The 19,146-nt window shown below is 36.1% G+C and overlaps 1 protein-coding gene across 12 annotated transcripts in view; it reads right to left on the bottom strand.

The window, feature by feature from the left end:
• CSPP1 (centrosome and spindle pole associated protein 1) overlaps positions 1 to 19,146 on the bottom strand; it is a 132,563-nt gene that overhangs the window by 36,370 nt on the left and 77,047 nt on the right. For 10 of the 12 annotated variants that reach the window (XR_012093703.1, XR_012093704.1, XR_012093705.1 and 7 more), the window contains 4 exons: positions 9,300 to 9,452; positions 5,144 to 5,256; positions 658 to 807; positions 116 to 262 (listed from right to left, as the gene is read on the bottom strand). Coding sequence is in view for 9 of the 12 variants with exons in the window: in XM_073018143.1 (XP_072874244.1) it covers positions 116 to 262; positions 658 to 807; positions 5,144 to 5,256; positions 9,300 to 9,452 (563 nt within the window). In the remaining 3 variants the exon portion in view is untranslated. The remainder of the gene's footprint in view (positions 1 to 115; positions 263 to 657; positions 808 to 5,143; positions 5,257 to 9,299; positions 9,453 to 19,146) is intronic. The other 2 variants (XM_073018141.1, XM_073018140.1) reach the window with 1 other exon arrangement.

The following is a 19,146-nucleotide window of genomic DNA, read 5'->3' as shown; positions in this document are numbered from 1 at the left end:
GAACAGGAACAAAGGCACCTCCTCCTCTTTTTCCCCTTTTCTAACGACTACACAACTCTCACAGTGAAAGTGGGTTAAACTGTGGGTTTGATTGACATTTTTGTCTGAAACTTACCTTTGTTTCTTCCCCAGTCAAATTATCTCTTTCATAGTAGTGCTGAAGTTGCAGGTTATATTTTTCTTCTTCTTCTTTCTTCTTTCTTTCTGCTTCTTTTTGTCTTTCTTCAGCTAACCGAATATGCTCTTCATTTTTTAGCCTTTGCTTTAAAATAGAAAAATATGCATTCCGTATATTCCTTCTACAGTACATTCAAAAATGTGCTGCCTTATTTTTCTGATAAAATGAGATAAAGATATAGATGACATGATACGGTGTTCTTTAACACAAGCTGTCTGCTTAAAAATAAAATATTAGGCATCTTTTATAAAGTCTTCAGTCAGCCTACATCTATTTTTTTAAAGTCATCACTTATCTCCTTTCTTAAATTACCCTTTCACCTTAATAAAATAATATCCAATGAATGGATAGTGATCTCATATTTTCTAAATGTACTCCAACACTGTTCTCCTTTATAAGTAACAAATACCTTTTCAAGTCAAAATAAAGATTTCACCTTCAGACTAAGTAGTAAAATACAATAGGGAAAAGAGATGTACCTCCTCCTCTTTCTCCCTTTTCTTTTCCTGTTCCTCTTCATACTCCTGCTGAATTCGTGCCCTCTGTTCTGCAAGCCGTCTTTCTTCTTTTTCTTCGGCAATTCTCAGTCTCTCTCGCTCTGCTTCCTCTCTTTGTTTCTTTTCCTCAATCTAAAAAATTAAACCTAGTTATTTCTCTTGTAAAACTATTAAAAAGTTAGAATATCACTTATTTTTTTTTCTGATAGCATACAAACTCAACATTTGTACCCTCTTTTTGCATGTTCCTAAATTTTTTAGTATCCTGTATTTTCAGGGAGGCTACATGATTTACTGTACTGTTAAAAGCTTTGAGTTAAATTCCAGTTCCACCAAACAGACTGTGTGACCTTAAGAAACTTGCTTGTCCTCAGTTTTCTCTTTTTTCTGGTAAACAGTTATTAATGCCTACATCTCAAAGGAGTGCTAAAAGAATTAAAGTGAAACAATGTAAGGAACATAAAAGTTTCTCCTATATAGAAGGTTCTAAGCAACTAATTCATGATTATATTATTTTATAGTGATTGCTGCTATTATATGTCAAAATTCTTGGAATTGATTATTATTCTAAAATAACAGTGAAATTAGTATTTTAGTATTCAATCATTTTTTAATGCAAGAGCCGCTTCTCCCAAATGCCCTTTGTTCTTTCCTAACTATAGAGGTTAATGGAGAAAGAACTAAAACTATTAGGTGGAGGAGGATTTAGGTCACAAGGACTCATAATTAAGTTTCATCTTGAATGCTACCTGGAGTCTGCAGTGTTGAGTACTCTAGAGCCTAAGATTTGAAGGAAATCTAGAGCCTAAGATTTGAAGGAAAGAAGGCTCTAAGAGAGAGACAGTCCACACCCCCAGTGAATGAGGCAGGGAAGAATGGCAGCACTGGAACCAGGTATTCATGTCTCTGGTTTAAGGTTATCAACAGATTTTAGTTACCCTTAGGTATGGATCATACAACTCAGCATATTTTTGTTTTTCTTGTCTGTACTTCCTCTAGCTTCAAGGTTGCTCTATCTAGTGCTGCTAAGTGAGCTACAAGAACTTTAATCTGGCTGGGCACAGTGGCTCACCTGAGGTCAGGAGTTCGAAACCAGCCTGGCCAATATGGTGTAACCCTATCTCTACTAAAAATACAAAAATTAGCCAGGCGTGGTGATACGTCCCTGTAATCCCAGCTACTCAGGAGGCTGAGATGGGAGAATCACTTGAAACCAGGAGATGGAGGTTGCAGTGAGCTGAGATTGCGCCACTGTACTCCAGCATGGGCGACAGAGTGAGACTCTGCCAAAAAAAAAAGAACTTTAATCTTCTAACACATCCTATGATTTTATATACTAGGGCTTTTTCCAACACTTCTTTCTCACAACATGATTAAATATGCACAAGCCTAATATTTAGTACTTTTAGTTAGCAATTTGCATCCAATCACTTCTTCAAGTCCAACACGCCTAAAGAAAACATCATTTATAATTCATCAAAATTTCATATTCAATACTCAGTTCCCCCTTCTTCCTACCCCACGGGAAAAAAAAAAATCACATTGTCACAGGGGTCACTTCTCCATCAAAATCAAAGAATTCTAATTTTTAAGCTATTAATGGATCATACACCTAATGGAGCCAAAGTTCAGTGCCAACAGGAATGCTAGACAGTTGTTCAACAGCTTTCTGGTCTGGAAAGCAGGGAAAGGTATCTTCTTGTCATGGTTTTCCAATTACATAACACAAAATTGCTTCAGAGTTCTTAAAAATATTTTATTTGTTAATTATTTTTAAAGCTGTGATCAAAAATGTCAAACATTCACAGGTGTTATTAATATTCACCAAATGTTAACAGCATGAAGACTTCTGATGCATTAACTTGAGCTAACTGTAGAACTTACCTGTACAAACCTCAGGCTAAAGCTTTTCTTACATAACATCTTTGTGCACAGATTTGAACATTTCATAATATTTGTTTTAACAAAAGTTTTGTATACTTTTTATCTGACATTATATTTTTGATAGTAATAATAAATATCATTGATCTATTTTACATTTTCTTAGAATTACATGTTAGGTTTTGTCTGAGGTGGGAGAAGAGATTTTTAAGTGGCTGCTGAAAGAAAAATTTAAAAACCATCATCTGAAAGCAATCTATTCACAGATAAATTGAAGGTTGACAGGGTGGAAGAACTGAAGGTTGAAACTAAAATAGTTAAAGCTTCCCCCATTACCATAGCTTTTCTAAAGGTAAAGACTTCCTAGTGAATCCTATAAATAGAAGTGTGATATCCACAGATATTACACTTAAAGTCTGGAGACTTGGATTCAAGCAATGGCATCACAATTTGCTAGCTCTGACACCCTGGGCAAGCCTGTTAGTCTGTGTATTAGTTGTATGTTATTAAACAGAGATAATAAAACACCCCTCAGAGAAATCTGAGGTTTGATGAGATACTATATGTAAAAGGATCTTACGAACAATAAAAGGCTATACAATTGTAAGATTTTTTTGGCTGAATTCTACCTTAGACCATGGTAAGAACTGCTAAGCATTAGAGGAGGTAAATTTTGACCTGCTGTCATGGTCAATATACCACACAGTCCTTTACCTTCAACAGGGACTCCAAACTCTCAACTTGCTGCTACCTGACTTGAGTGCAAAATATTGGGACCTCTGATACCAGTCTCTCATATTCAACATCTATATTGTTTCTGTTGAACCTTAAAAAGGACTTTCCATCAATTTCCACTGTCACCCACGCTAGTAAAATGTCCCTGCTTCCAGTCTTTTTAATCCTGTTATTGTACCTTAAACAGTGATATCACATCAATCATCCTTTTTTCACTCTGTCGCCCAGGCAGGAGTAAAGTGGCATATCTTGGCTCACTGCAACCTCTGCCTCCTGGGCTCAAGCAATTCTCCCACCTCAGCCTCCCGAGTAGCTGGGGTGACAGGCACACACTACCATGCCTGGCTAATTTTTTGTAGAAATGGGGTTTCATCATGTTGCCCAGGCTAGTCTCAAATTCCTGTGCTCAAGAGATCTGCCCACCTTGGCCTCCCAAACTGCTGGCATTACAGGTGTGAGCCACCACACTCAGCCTAATATCAGTCATCCTTAAAGGCTATATCCATTAAGTAACTGCCTTATTTAAGAGTCAATAATAATTAGGATTAAAAAGAAGATATGTTTGAGGGCATCTGTTTAAGAGTTTGGGGTTAGATTACATAACCTTAAATGTTAGGTTCAAGAGTTGAGATAATTTCTGTAGGCAAAGGAAAGCTACCACCAGATTTTGAGTAAAGAATAGCAGGTGAAAAGTCGTATCAAAGGAGGATTACCCAGGCCATAAGATTAATCTGACACTGGTATCTAAGTGTGAGTGTGAAGGGGAGGGACTTAAGGAAATAAGAAACTGTGAGTCCCTCATGGGCAAATATCTCACATTCATCTCAGGCTCCACCCCTAGGACTCAGCCCAGGGTACACCCAGTATAGGAATAAGTCTGTTTGCTTCATAAACAACGGATGTTCAAGTGTCTTCCTTTGGGAATAGTCTGGGCATTTCTACTATGTTAAATGCTACTTACTTATATACATAAATGGGGCAAATAACTGTAAACTGTGATTATCTTAAATCTAATTTTTATTTATTTACAATCTGTAATAAGTCAAGAATATCAAATCATTTGGAAAAAATATATTGATTTTCTAATAACTTACAAATATCTAGAAAGATGCATTCTCTGCCTAATAGATGAATATTTTAGTAAGTCAGTTTTTGAAATCTCAGCCTTCTTAGATTTAAAATTAATGATTTAGGCTGGACGTGGTGGCTCATACCTGTAATCCCAGCACTTTGGGGTACCAAAGTGGGCAGATCATTTGAGGTCAGTAGTTCAAGACCAGTCTGGCCAAGATGGTGAAATCCTGTCTCTATTAAAAATACGAAAATTGGTTGGGTGCGGTGGCTTATGCCTATAATCCCAGCACTTTGAGAGGCCAAGGCGGGCAGATCAGGAGATCAAGACCATCCTGGCTAACATGGTGAAACCCTGTCTCTACTAAAAATACAAAAAATTAGCCAGGTGTGGTGGCAGGCACCTGTAGTCCCATCTACTTGGGAGGCTGAGGCAGGAGAATCACTTAAAGCCAGGAGGCGGAGGTTGCAGTGAGCCAAGATCTCACCACTACACCCTAGCCTGGATAGACAGAACAAGACTCCATCTCAAAAAAATAAAACAAATTAATGATTTAATAAAATAAAGATTAAGTCAACTACTATACTTAATACATCTGCTTATTTCCTTGAAACAAGGAAATGAAATAATAACTTTTGTACTACTGGTATCTGATCTGACATAAATTAGATATTTTAGATAAAAGTATGGCATTTTAGAATTTAGTATTTATCCTGGAGAAAATCTTTGCAAGTTTTGTTTATTAAAATCTCATGAAACTTTGATCAAATAGCATTTCACCTGAAAACGAAGAAAATTCTTGTATAATTCTTGCTGTCTAATCTGAAGTTCAGTTGGAGGCTCACCAAATACATTTCCCCGAGCAAAAGGAGAGCTCTGTGTTTGCATATGACCTTGAAAGAAACATTTTGCAAAAACATACTATTAGCCAATGCTTAGAAAATGTAACAGTTAAAGAATGAACAGTTTGCTAATAAATTCATTTTTTTTAAAAAAAAGTCCAGAGATTAAAATCAGAAGAGGAAGGTTGAGATTAGAATCTGAAGATCAGGTGAACAGTAGTAAGAGAAAGAAAAATGGTAAAACCAAAATAAAATTAACAGTTAACAAAATCAAATAATACCTGAAAGATACAAAGTAAACATAAAAGCTAACAGCTTAAACAACCCTCATTGCAACAAAGGCTTTAAAATAGAATTTATGGAGAGAAAAAAAGTACATATTTATATTCTTCAGTATGTGAATATCCTTTACTTAAGAATATTGCTTAATAACATATAAAATTGTTTTTAAAAATCAGTAATTTCAAAATTCTTCCCAACAGTTTAAATGACAGAACAGAAAGTCAGCTTTAAAAAACATATTTAACAAATTAGAATGTGTCTTGTTGTAATAGTTTTTATTTTTAAAACTATCAAATTAATGAGATATAAACATGAACAAAAATTTTTTATTATATATTACCTATAAATAGTATCATATATTCTTGGAATGAAAAAAAATTATTTCATAAAAGCAATTCGAAAAACAATTATACCCTTAGAGTCTCTTTGAATGCAGACAGGAAAAAAAATGACATTTAAATTTAAGCCTCATATAACTTTTTATATTGAGTTTCTGACTCATTCTTTATACCATTAAACTAAAGCATGTATTTCTTTTTTCTTTATTTTTCAGACAGAGTCTTGCTCTGTCACCCAGGCAGGAGTGCAGTGGCATGATCTCCGCTCACTGCAACCTCTGCCTCCCGGGCTCAAGTGATTCTCCTGCTTCAGCCTCCCGAGTAGCTGGGACTACAGGCGTGTGCCACCATGCCTGGCTAATTTTTTTTTTTGTATTTTTAGTAGAGACAGGATTTCGTCATGTTGGCCAGGCTGGTCTCTTAACTCCTGACCTCAGATGACCCGCCCACCTTGGCCTTCAACAGTGCTGGGATTACAGGCGTGAGCCACTGCGCCCAGCCTAAAGCATGTATTTCTCGCATTGTAGTTTTGTATAGGCAAACTGCTTTGCAGTTCAGCTACCACTCAGGTCTATTTTGCTTTTGTATTTAAATTTTTTAATGCTTATTTGAACAGACTGGCAGAAAGCCAAACCAATACTTAAACATTATGAATACTTTTTTCCACTAGAAAATTTTCCTACTGAAAACACCTTGAAGGCTATTTTAAATGTTATGCTGTGGTGGAAACAAACTTGAGTAGCATGTTTCACCATGATGCTCACTCCTGTTCTAAACCTTTGGGGCATTAGAGAAGAAATATTATTAGAGACAGACAAGAGAAGTCCTTTTAGAAATGAATAAACTATAAAAGGAAAACCACAGCGAAACACTTGCTATATACAAAGAAAGCAGAAATGTATCTTGGCATGATAATAAGCCAAAAAAAAAAATTTAAGCCATATTCGTATTAGACTTCATAAGCCACAGCTCATCTAAAAACCATAAAGTAAAAGAAAAAATAATGAACATTATAAAGGGCATCAGAAACAAACCTAATGAAGATAAAATATTAGATGATAAGGAAACTTAAACACATGTTGTAACATTCAATTTTCAGCTATATTCAAGTTCCTTCAGGCTTTTAAAATATCAAATGCTACATATATGCAAAGATATGTCTGTGTGTACATACATACACACACACGCACTCATATACATATATATGGCATAGCACAAAATTAGGTAGATTTGAATCATTTCTTGCATTGAGAAAGTTTATTTTAGATTAATTAATTCTTTCTTTTGTTCTTTGAGATAGAGTCTCGCTCTGTCACCAGGCTGGAGTACGGTGGCATGATCTCAGCTCACTGCAACCTCCTATTCCCAGGTTCAAGCAATTCTCCTGCCTCAGCCTACGAAGTAGCTGGGATTACAGGCGCGTGCCATCATGCCCAGCTAATTTTTGTATTTTTAGTAGAGACGGGGTTTCACCACATAGGCCAGGATGGTCTCAATCTCTTGACCTCATGATCCACCCGCCTCGGGGCCTCCCAAAGTGATGGGATTACAGGCATGAGCCACTGCGCCCAGCCAATTAATTAATTCTTAGGGAAGGAAAGTCTAACTTAGGGAATTTCAATTCACAAAAAAGGGAAGTTTTAAACATTTTATGGTTTTTTAAATTCAATTCTTAAACAGAACATCCTAGTAACAATACCAGCATAAAAACCTGGCAGTGGTACAGAAAGGTTATAGGCAACAAATTTTGCTGTGCATGTTTAATCATCAGGCTTATGCTTTTGGGAAGGGGTCATGGAAACTATTGATTTTCTGGTGTTTTTGCTTGGTGTGCAAAGCTAGATGGCTAAAAAGTGTTATTACTAAGATAGAGAAAGTTCTAGGCTGAGCCAGAACTACAAACAATACCACGTATGGAAAAAAAGGGTAGAAAAAGACTCTTTATGGCACTGAGATCTCAATACAGACTACTAGAAGCAGCAGCAAATGAGAAAAATATCAGAAATAAGTCAAAATTCTCTCTTAGCAGCAATAATATGAAAAGGTGTTTTGATGTTCTTACCACACACTATTACAAATTAAAAGAGCCAAATCAATAATATTGTCAAAATCAAAGGTTCCAATTTTAGTGCTCTAAAAATCAAAACTGGATCCAATAAAATCTATTGTAGAACAAATAAAGCATTTTCTCATAATAAGAAAACACTGTACAAGTTTCCCATGAAAACAGTAAATAATCCATCTCTTATTAAAGTGTTCAAAAAGGCTACAGATACGTGTGCCACCATCAAAGCCTTGAAAGATGCAGGGGTATGACTCTAATCACAGCTCCCCATTTTGCTTATCTGTTTAGCCAAAAATAAGGGTCAACAACAAAAAAGACTGAATGATCAGTCACAAATATTTTAGAACTTCCTAATGAAAAGTTCTTTTCTAGTCTAAAATCAAAAGTTCTGTGAAAGCACAAAGTCAAATTTTGTAATGAATAAATGGCCAGTTTTATAGGCATCAAAATATAGTGTGAGGTGGTATATTAAACTTTATTTTTAAATATATAACACAATTTAACATATACTTGACAATTTTTCCTGGTATGTCATAAAAAAGATACTGAATAATTTTCATCTTACAGAATTTTTGATTAAAGGGTATTAATAGTAAATCAAAGATAAGTAGTTAAGAGGCATGTAACCAGGCGGTGGCTCCTGCCTGTAACCCCAACACTTTGGGAGGTGGAGGCGGATGGATCACAAGGTCAGGAGTTCAAGACTAGCCTGGTCAAGATGGTGAAACCTCACCTCTACTAAAAATACAAAAATTAGCCAGGGGTGGTGGCAGGCACCTGTAATCCCAGCTACGTGGGAGGCTGAGGTAGAGAACTGCTTGAACCCAGAGATGGAGGCTGCAGTGAGCTGAGATTATGCCACTGCACTCCAGCCTGGGTAACAAAGTGAGACCCTGTCTCAAAAAAAAAAAAAAAAAAAAAAAAAAACACACACATTGCTTCATTTCTTTGTATACTGTTGTTTTACAAGGGAGGGTAAATAATTACTAAAACAAGCAAAAAATGAATTTCCCTGTACAATTTATCATATCACAATGACAGTTTTTCACTAATTCAAACAGCTATGGATATAAGATGCAAATAGTGTATGTGTGTAAAAAGAGTGTCTGATTTTAAGAAATGTCCCCCACTAGCAAAATAAAAATGTTAGCAGCAGCTAAAGGATACATAGCAAGTTACAAAGCTGAGAAGAAACACAGTAGTAAGAAGTAACCTTTCCCCATTCACCCTTTTTTCAAAGTAACTATGAAGAAAAGGTATTTTATGAATCGTGTGTTACACTTCCTGTATCAGAGCAGTCAAGTTCTCAAGATCCCAGTAAGAAGAACTTAGTCAAAGAACATAAATGTTACTGAACAATTTCAGAATTGTTAAAAAAAAAAAAAAAAAAAAAAAAAGTGATTAAAAACCTGAGCTTTTATTTGCAGCATCTTCTAGGTTCTCAGCATTTGAAGTGGCTAAATTTGGGTCTAGAGATACAACAGCCCTTTTATCTTCATATGTTCTTGCATCTGGGTTATGGTAGGCATCTATATTTTGTCTGTGCATCCTATTCAAATCGGCTGAGAGGAAAAAATAAGCCATTTATTTAAATAAACACATTTCTATAATTAGCATGCAAAACATATTTTCTTAAAATAGGGAGTCAGAAAGAAAAACAATAGGACAAAGTTGGGAATAATTCAATGATATGTTGGTGCCCTGAAAAGAGAAACAAAATTATAAAAGCTTTTAAGATTTTCAAAAAATAACCCTTTAAAATAATCTCAATTGGTAGATAAATTAAGGATACATAAATCTTTAACAAAACATAAAAACCATATTACCAGTATCTATGTTACTTCAGAACTTAGAATTTCTTTAACATAGAAAAAATACAGCAACAATTTTAAAAACTCAGTGAAATTTACCTGTCATCGGTCTCCTAATAACATATAATCATGTGGAGTGGCGTTTTAAAATATATTCACAAATTACTTGGCAATCCTCCCTCAAACAGTAAAGCTAAATTCCATTCCCCTTCAGTGGTGTCCAGAGTTAATAACTCACTTCTTATGACTAGCATGTCGCAGAAACAACAGTATATGACTTCTGAGGCTACCTCATAAAAGAAATTATCTCCACCTTGCTTATCTATGGATCATTCACTCTGAAGAAAGCCAATTGTCATATCACAAGTACACTAAGGGAGCCCTATGGAAAGGCCCATATGACAAGGAACTAAGGCCTCCTGAGCCATGTGAGGGAGCCATATTGAAAATGAATCTTACAGTCCCCATCAAGCCTCAGATGTCTACTGCCCTGGTCAATACCTTGGACTCCAACATTATGAGGAAGCCTGAGACAGAACCACCCAGCTAAACCACTCACAAATTTCTAACCCTCACAACCGCAAGATAATAAAGTTTATTGTGCTAAAACACCAAGTTTTGGGTTAATTCATTACGTAGAGCAGATATCTAATACACACAGCAAAAATCTGAGCACCTAGAATTGGGTCAAACAACCAATCTCAAAAACAGAACTGAATGATTACAGAACTCAAAGCTTTAATAAAATAAAAAGTAGCTGTTTTCCATAAAACAAACAAACCAAAACACTGGAACAGTATGGCAGCACTGAAAGTGAACTTAAACCTGGATATAAGAAGTATTTATCAGGAAGCCCGTTATGTTCAAGAACGTATTTTGAACATGAATCACAATTAGAATTCCAGACAGAACATGGCAAGCAATACGTAAATGTTACAAAAGAGAATGGGAGTTCAGAATCAGGAAGGTTCACCTTGTTACAATATTTAGGGCAGCTTGGACTTGGAAAATGTATAGGAGCTTCACAGATGAAGATAAGTAGGGAAGCATAATAGAGAAGTACAACAATGTGAGAAAGCACTCCAAGCAGGTAAAACATGAAGAGTGTTCTGGCAACATTAAAGCAGTCCAGCTAGACTAGAGCATAAAGCACATATAATAGAGCAATGGCAAGCAAGACTGGAAACCGCAGAATGGATACGTATTCTGGAATATCCTAAAACACATGCCAATGGCTCTCAATTTTGTTCTGTAGAAGGTAATGGAGGCAGTTTTGGTTGTTACAGAAGTGAGATTAATATATTAGTCTGGCCGGGTGTGGTGGCTCATGCCTATAATCCCAGCACTTTGGGAGGCCAAGGAGGGTGGATCACTTGAGCTCAGGAGTTCAAGACCAGCCTGGGCAACATGGTGAAATTCCATTTCTACTGAAAATACAAAAATTAGCTGGGCATGATGGCATGCAACTGTAGTCCCAGCTACTTGGGGGACTGAGGTGGGAGGATCACTTAAGCCCGGGAGGTGCAGGTTGCAATGAGTCAAAATTACACCACTGCACTCCAGGCTGGATGACACAGTGAGACTCTGTCTCAAAAAAATAAAAATAAAAATGGTTGAGGACAAAGAAAAAGATTTAAAGATCAATCTGTAGGGAAGACGTAAAGAGTAACACAGGAGTAAAAGAGATGACATGGAAGAGAATGGATGAAGGTATGAGAAACACACAAGGTCAGATGACAGTCCTTAGAAGAAAGATAATGCTCACAAACCTAGCAGAGTCTAACTCTAGCTCATAACGCACATCCAATAAATACCAGCTGAAGTTTCGACAGCATCTCAGAGGATACAAAAGACTTGGGGAAAAAAAGGAACTGTCAGGCCAGTGCAAAGAAGATAAAAGCTGAGTAAAATCCATTAAATTGAAATTAGGACATTAGGCTTTTTGTTGACAATGTGACATGGGGGAGTGGTGGGCAGGGGGTACAAGCTAGATGTTATATTATAGAAAAATAGCCAATAAGACGGTGGTTAAGAAGTGACAGCAACAAGCATGGACTACTTTTTGAATGTGTTTTACATGGTAAAGGAAGCATTAGTTTGTGTTTTAATACAAGTGACCTAAGCATATTCAGAGGTAGAAAGAAGAAATAAATAGAAAAAATGCAAAGAGAAAGGAGTGGGTGAAACCACAGAAAAAGGTGACCGCAAGAAAATTCCCAAGTGCCAAGGACTAGCAAGGCAGATAGACATTCTTGAAATGATCTACAGCTGTGTTGCCAAACTAGTGAGTGCTTAGGGAATGCAATCTTAGTTTGATAGTCACCTACACAAACCATACATTAGGAGATATCCTATATGTAAGAAAACTTCAATAACACATTATAATTTACTGTTGTGATTATATGTGGACTTCTCCAGTGGAATAATATTCAACATATTTATATTAAGAGAAAATTAATTTCATCAAAGTACATAATTATTAAGATTTAAGACTATTAGAGTTAGCAAGCAAACCAAATCCATATTGCTTTTTATTGGGAAAAATGATTTGGCAACTGGCCACTCCTTTTCTGTCTTTCTGTGAGATGGTAATACAAATGATTTGAAATCAGCTAAAAAATGAAAATTAAAAAAGGCACTTTGGTCAAGAGCGTAATTTGTCAACTGCAAAGACGGGACTTCATTTTAAATGTAAATCATCATAACATTCAATATAAAATTAGGAGCACTTATGTGCTCCTCACTGAGTGAATTAGCTCATTATAAAAAAATTAATTTTAATTAACTTCACAAGTTAGCTGCTACTCTTTATACTTTGGTGGAAAATACATACCAAAATATATTTTGTGAAGAGCTGAGATATGTTAAATGTTACTATAAACCCAGGATTATTCAGCAATTCATGGCTGACACAGAAACTCTTTTATAATGACTTAATTCAGAGAGCTAAGCAAAATTTCCAACACTAGCACTACTAACAATACATATTTCAAAATTAACGTAATTTAAAATACATACACTTACCTACAGAGTAAAATTCTAACTGATTGGCTCATAAAATAAATCTCACAAACTTAAAAACACTTTAGTCATTAAAAGTATATTCTCTCCAGCTGGGTGCAGAGGCTCATGCCTGTAATCTCAACACTTCAGGAGGCTGAGGTGGGAGGATCATTTGAGGCCAGGAGTTTGATACTAGCTGGGCCACACAGTAAGACCCTGTCTCTAAAGAAACTTTTGTAATTAGCTGGGCATGGTGGCATGTGCCTGGAATCCTTGCTACTGGGGGGGCTGAAGTGGGAAGATCACTTGAGCCAGGGAGGTTTAGACTGCAGTGAGGCATGATCGTGCCACTGCATTATAGCCTGGGCGACAGAGCGAGACCTTGTCTCCAAACAAACAAACAAACAAACATACAAAAAAACAGAAACGTATATTCTCTTACTGAAACGGAATACAAACTAGAACTGAATAAAAGCAAGCTCTCTGGAAAATCCCCTGATACTTGGAAACTTTTTAAGTCCACTTTCAAATAACTAATGGGGGTCAAAGAAAAGTCACAAAGGAAATCAGAAAACTGAATGAAAATTAAAACATAACACATCAAAATTTGTGACATACAGCTAAAACAGTACTCAGAGGGAAATGTGTAGCATACTTCAATGCACAGAAAATAAGTAAGGTCTCAAATCATAATCTAAGCATCAACATTAAAAAATTAGAAAAGGGGGCTGGGCATGGTGGCTCACGCCTGTAATCCCAGCACTTTGGGAAGCAGAGGCAGGCAGATCACAAGGTCAGGAGTTCGAGACCAGCCTGGCCAGCATGGTGAAACCCCGTCTCTACTAACAATACAAAAATTAGCCAGGTGCGTGCATGCACCTGCAGTCCCAGCTACTTGGGAGGCTGAGGCAGGAGAATCACTTGAATCTGGGAGGCGGAAGTTGCAGTGAGTCGAAATTGCTCCACTGCGCTCCAGCTTGGGCGACACAGTGAGACTCTGTCTCAAAAAAAAAAAAAAAAAAAAAAAAAAAAAGAAATTAGAAAAGGGAGAAAAGTCAGCACAAAGCAAACTAAAGGAAGCAAATAGTAAAGATAAGAGCAAAATCACTGAAACAAGAAAAAAAGCGGAGAAAAAAATCAATGAAAAATTATAGCTGATTCTACGAAAAGATCCATAAAGCTGATAAACATTCAGGCAGCCAGATTGAGAATATACAAATTACAAATATCAGGAATGAATGAGGAGCCATCACCAGAGATCCTACAAACACCAGAATAAAAAAGAAATATTATGAACAACATTATGACAATAAATTAAAAAAATGAATAATTTCCTTGAATGATTCAAATGACCAAAGCTCACATAAGAAATAAACTGAATATCTCTTTATCTATTAAATAAAGTGAATTCACAGTTTAAAACTTTCCCAAAAAGAAAATTCCCCACCCAGATGGTTTCACTGGTGAATTTTTTTTTTTTTTTTTGAGATGGAGTCCCGCTCTGTCACGCAGTGGCGCAATCTTGGCTCACTGCAATCTCCACCTCCTGGGTTCAAATGATTCTCCTGCCTCAGCCTACCGAGTAGCTGGGACTATAGGACCACACCACCACACACAGCTAATTTTTGTATTTTTAGTAGAGATAGGGTTTCACCGTGTTGGCCAGGATGGTCTTGATCTCTTGACCCTGTGATCTACCCGCCCTCAGCCTCCCAAAGTGCTGGGATTACAGGTGTGAGCCAACACACCCAGCCTTCACTGGTGAATTCTAAACACAGAAAAAATATTTCCCAGCTAGGCAAAGTGGCTTACACCTATGTATTCCCAGCACTTTGGGAGGCCAAGGTGGGAGGATCACTTGAGCTCAGGAGTTCGAGACCAGCCTAGGCAACATAAACATAGTGAGACCCTGCTTCTACAAAAAATAAAAAAAATTAGCCAGGTATGGTGGCACATGCCTGTAGTCCCAGCTACTCAGGAAGTTAAGGTGGCAGAATTGCTTTAGCCCAGGAGGTTGAGGCTACAGTGAGCCGTGATTATATCACTGTACTCCAGCTTCTGCGACAGAGCAAGACTCTGTCTCAAAAAACAAACAAACAAACAAACAAAAAAGCAAAAGAAAAAACTTTTCCCAATTCATGTTATCAGGCCAGAATTACCCTGATACCAAAACCAGACAACATTATAAAGCAATAAAAACCAGAATATCTTATGAGCCTAGATGCAAACATCTCTGACAAAATACTAGCAAATCAAATTCTGTAAGATGTACAAAAGACAATAATACAGCTTGGTTTTTCCCAGGAATGCAAGATCCGTTGAACATTCAAAAATCAATCAATGTAATTTACCATACATCAGAAGGGTAAAGAAACCACATTATGATATCAATAGATGCAGAAAAGCACCTGACAAAATTCAACATACACTCACAATGAAACCTCTAAGCAAACAAGGAATAGAAAATCCTCAATGGGATAAAAGAAAAATTGACCAAAAGCCGACAGCTAACTTAATGGTGAAAGACAGCTTTTCATCTGAAATCAGAGACAAGACAAGGATGTCTGCGCTCATGATTTCTAAACACTATACTGGAGTTCTTAAACAGTGCAAAAGGCAATTAAAATAAATAAAAGGCATCACATGGGAAAGAAATAAGTAAAACTAACTCTACTGACAGATGCTATGATTGCCTACATTAAAAATCAAAGAATCTACAAAAAACTACTAAAACTAACAAGTGAGTTTAGCAACCACACAGACTACAGACAACAGCAAGCACAGACTACAGTCTGTGTATTTGTAAATATACAAAATTTACCTGTATTTCTATAGACCATCAACGAACAAACGAATTAAAAATCTTTTAATGTAACATTTTAAAATAGCTTCAAACCACATGAAATATTTAGGGAAACAACAACATACACCCAAGATCTGCCACCAAAAACTACAAAATATTGCTGAGAGAAATTAACTAGAAGCAATAAATGGATATACACTGCCCACTCATGGATCAAGAGGCTCAATGCTATTAAGATGCTGGCTGTCCCAATATTATCTATACAGTCAACGGAATCCCAATGAAAATGCCACCATGCTTGACATGACAAAGTAATAATAATAGTAATAATTACTTACTATAACTTATTATTTACTTACTATAACTTATTACTAAATAATAATATTACTATATTACTATAGTGATAGTAAAATATGCAAAGAAGTTGAGTTGTCAAAAGATCTTGAAAAGGCTGGGCACAGTGGCTCACACCTGTAATCCCAGCACTTTGGGAGGACTAGGCTGGCAGATCACGAGGTCAGGAGATTGAGACCATCCTGGCTAACATGGTGAAACCCCGTCTCTACTAAAAATACAAAAAATTAGCTGGGCATGGTGGCGGGCTCCTGTAGTCCCAGCTACTTAGGAGGCGGAGGCAGGAGAATGGTGTGAACCCCGGAGGTAGAGCTAGCAGTGAGCCGAGATCGCGCCACTGTACTCCAGCCTGGACAACAGGGGGAGACTCCATCTCAAAAAAAAATTCTTGAAAAAAAGAACAAAGCTGGAGGACTCACACTTTTCAATTTCAAAACTTACTACAAAGCTATAGTAATCAAGAGACTCTGATATGGGCAAAAGGATAGACATATACAGCAATGGAACAGAGAGAGAAAGAGACAGAGAGATTGAGAAAGAGGAATCTCACGGATTGGAAGAGACTAAAGAGACATGAACTAAATGCATTATAGGATACTGGACTACAGCCTAAAATAGAATAAGGACATTAGGAAAAAAAAAAAAAAAAAACAGGTAAAATTCGAACAAGGTATGTAATTTAATTATCAGCACTGTATCTAGGTTAATTTCTAGTTTTGATCATTGTGCCATGATTATCTAAGACAATAACGTCACAGGAAACAAGGTGAAGGATACTCTCTACACCATCTTTGCAACTCTTTTAGGTCTTAATTTCACAATAGAAAAAGTTTTTTTTAAATGAGGCATCACTGCACTTTCAATAAAATAACTAAAAGCTTAAAGATGCATAATTTCAAGTTCTGATGAAAATTCAGAGCAACTAGAAACCTCATACTTTTCTGACAGGAATGCAAAATGACACAACAAAATTGGAGAATGTTCTGGCAGTTTCTTATAAAGTTAAACACTTACTATTCAACCCAGCAATTCTACTCCTAGGCACTTACCCAAAAGAAATAAAAATTTATGTTCACACAAAGATCTGTAAGTGAATGTTTCTAACAGCTTTATTTATAATAGCCTTGAACTGTAAACAGCCCACATATCCATCAACTGCTAAATGGATAAACAACTGTGGTACCTCCAGACAATGCAATACTATTCAGTAATAAAAAAAAAAAAAATAAGCTACTGACATATGCAACAACATGGATGAATCTCACAAACACTATGTTAAAATACAAATGTCAGAAAAAAGGCAATATTTTCATGCCAGAAAGGAGATCACAGATTGGCATGGGTGGACGAGTAAGTAAAAGAACTGACTAATCATCCTTTTAATCAATTGGAACTATGAGATACCATCTTTCAAAGTGGTTTTTATCTTTTAATTTATTTTTATTGACATTTTTCTTTTGGTGTATATGTTTTAACATTTGACATGGACAGTTTCATGTAAAGTTTCAAATGAAAACCTGAATAAAGAACTTTAATGAATAAAGAACTAAGAAAGACAACAGAATAAAGTACTGTACAAATAAATTGAGAAGTATTTACTTTAAAAGGGGTGACACTATCTTACAGTTGCATGAATAACACATTTTTATATTTCATTAATAACTACTATGCCTTATAAAGAGAGATTCTTAGACAGGTAAGATAAGGGTTAAGATTCAATTTTATTAATTTCTTTGGAATAAAAGACCAAAAAAAGAACAACAGGAGTAATTAGAAAAGTCAGCAGCAGAATTAAAGTTAGCCAAGATAATGAACAGATGTTATATGGTCTTAGTCATCACTAGGCTCTATGCTACATATTTCAAATGTAACTTTCCCGCCTTCTCTAAAATATAGTAGCTACACTGGGTGCAGTTGCTCATGTCTGTAATCTTAGCACTTTGGGAAGCCAAGGTGGGTGGATCACCTCAGGTCAGGAGTTCAAGACCACCAACATGGTGAAACTCCATCTTTACTAAATACACAAAATTAGGCGGGCATGGTGGCACATGCCTGTAATCCCAGCTACTCAGGAAGCTGAGGCAGGAGAACTGCTTGAACCCAGGAGGCGGAGGTTGCAGTGAATTGAGATTGCACCATTGTACTCCAGCCTGGGTAAAAGAGCGAAACTCCATCTCAAAAAATAAAAATAAAAATAAAATGTAGCATCCACATACAAAATAAACTGATACTCTTTTTAAGTGATGAGTTTACTTGCTTTGAAAATATCATTGAGTTATACTGTATTTGATAAAATAGTATGCCTTTTCTATTTCATGGCATGAAGACAGCATTAAATAAGCCAACTAAATATTAATATTAAAAATTGAAATCTAAGAAACATTTTCTCCATGCTCATTAGGTCAAGCAATTCTAAAACAATATTTTATAACTCAATAACCCAAATTTATCCTACTCACTTCCACCAATTAAAGGCATACAGAACACCACAATTGTATTGTTTGAACTAGAAATAATCTTAGAGGTAGATTTTAGAAAACTGCTCTATCCCAACGTTTTCCAATGTTTCACTCAGTTAAGCACACTTTTCATGGTAACTAGTATATTTCTATCAATTTATAATTTAAATTTACTATAGCAAAGATTGCCCATATGGCTATTAATCCCATGTCCTTCTCCTGAGCATAAAGAAAGTTAAACTTCCCAGCCTCCCAAGCAGTTAGGTTAGACCCCATAACTAGGTCTGAACAATGGAATGAAGGCAAAAGTGATCTTCCTCCACATCCAGGCCAGGACCCAACAAAATCCTCAATTTGTCCCTGGACAAGAAGAAAAGGACTCTAAAATGAAGGAATGAAACAATGGATCCCTGAATCACTTCTTGGAGGAGAACCACCCAAACAGCATCAGAATGGGACAAAAATGGATGCCTAACAAGAGAGGCCCTTAAGCTTCTAAGAATTTGGGTTTATTACAGCACTTTCCATTAAATGCCTGGACTAATACCTTCACTTTAATACCTGTAGTTTAAAATAAAATATTATAGCACTATTCGTAAATGGAAAACTTGTGTTTTTCTAATATATTTTCAAGTAAACACTTAACTATTAAAATAAGAAATGTTAGCTAGGCATCATCTAAAATCATTTCATCAATAAAGAAAGTAATAAGAATTCCACTCTTTCAAAACTGTGAGAAAATTATTCATGAGGTGAAGATAGGAAAGGAACAAATCTTTCGGGAAGAAAAAAAGACCTATTAAAATTAAAGTAGGCTGGGCACGGT

Source organism: Chlorocebus sabaeus, chromosome 8 (genome assembly GCF_047675955.1).
Source record: "Chlorocebus sabaeus isolate Y175 chromosome 8, mChlSab1.0.hap1, whole genome shotgun sequence".
NCBI classification, from domain to species: domain Eukaryota; kingdom Metazoa; phylum Chordata; class Mammalia; order Primates; family Cercopithecidae; genus Chlorocebus; species Chlorocebus sabaeus.
This window is presented reverse-complemented; position numbering and strand designations above follow the sequence as displayed.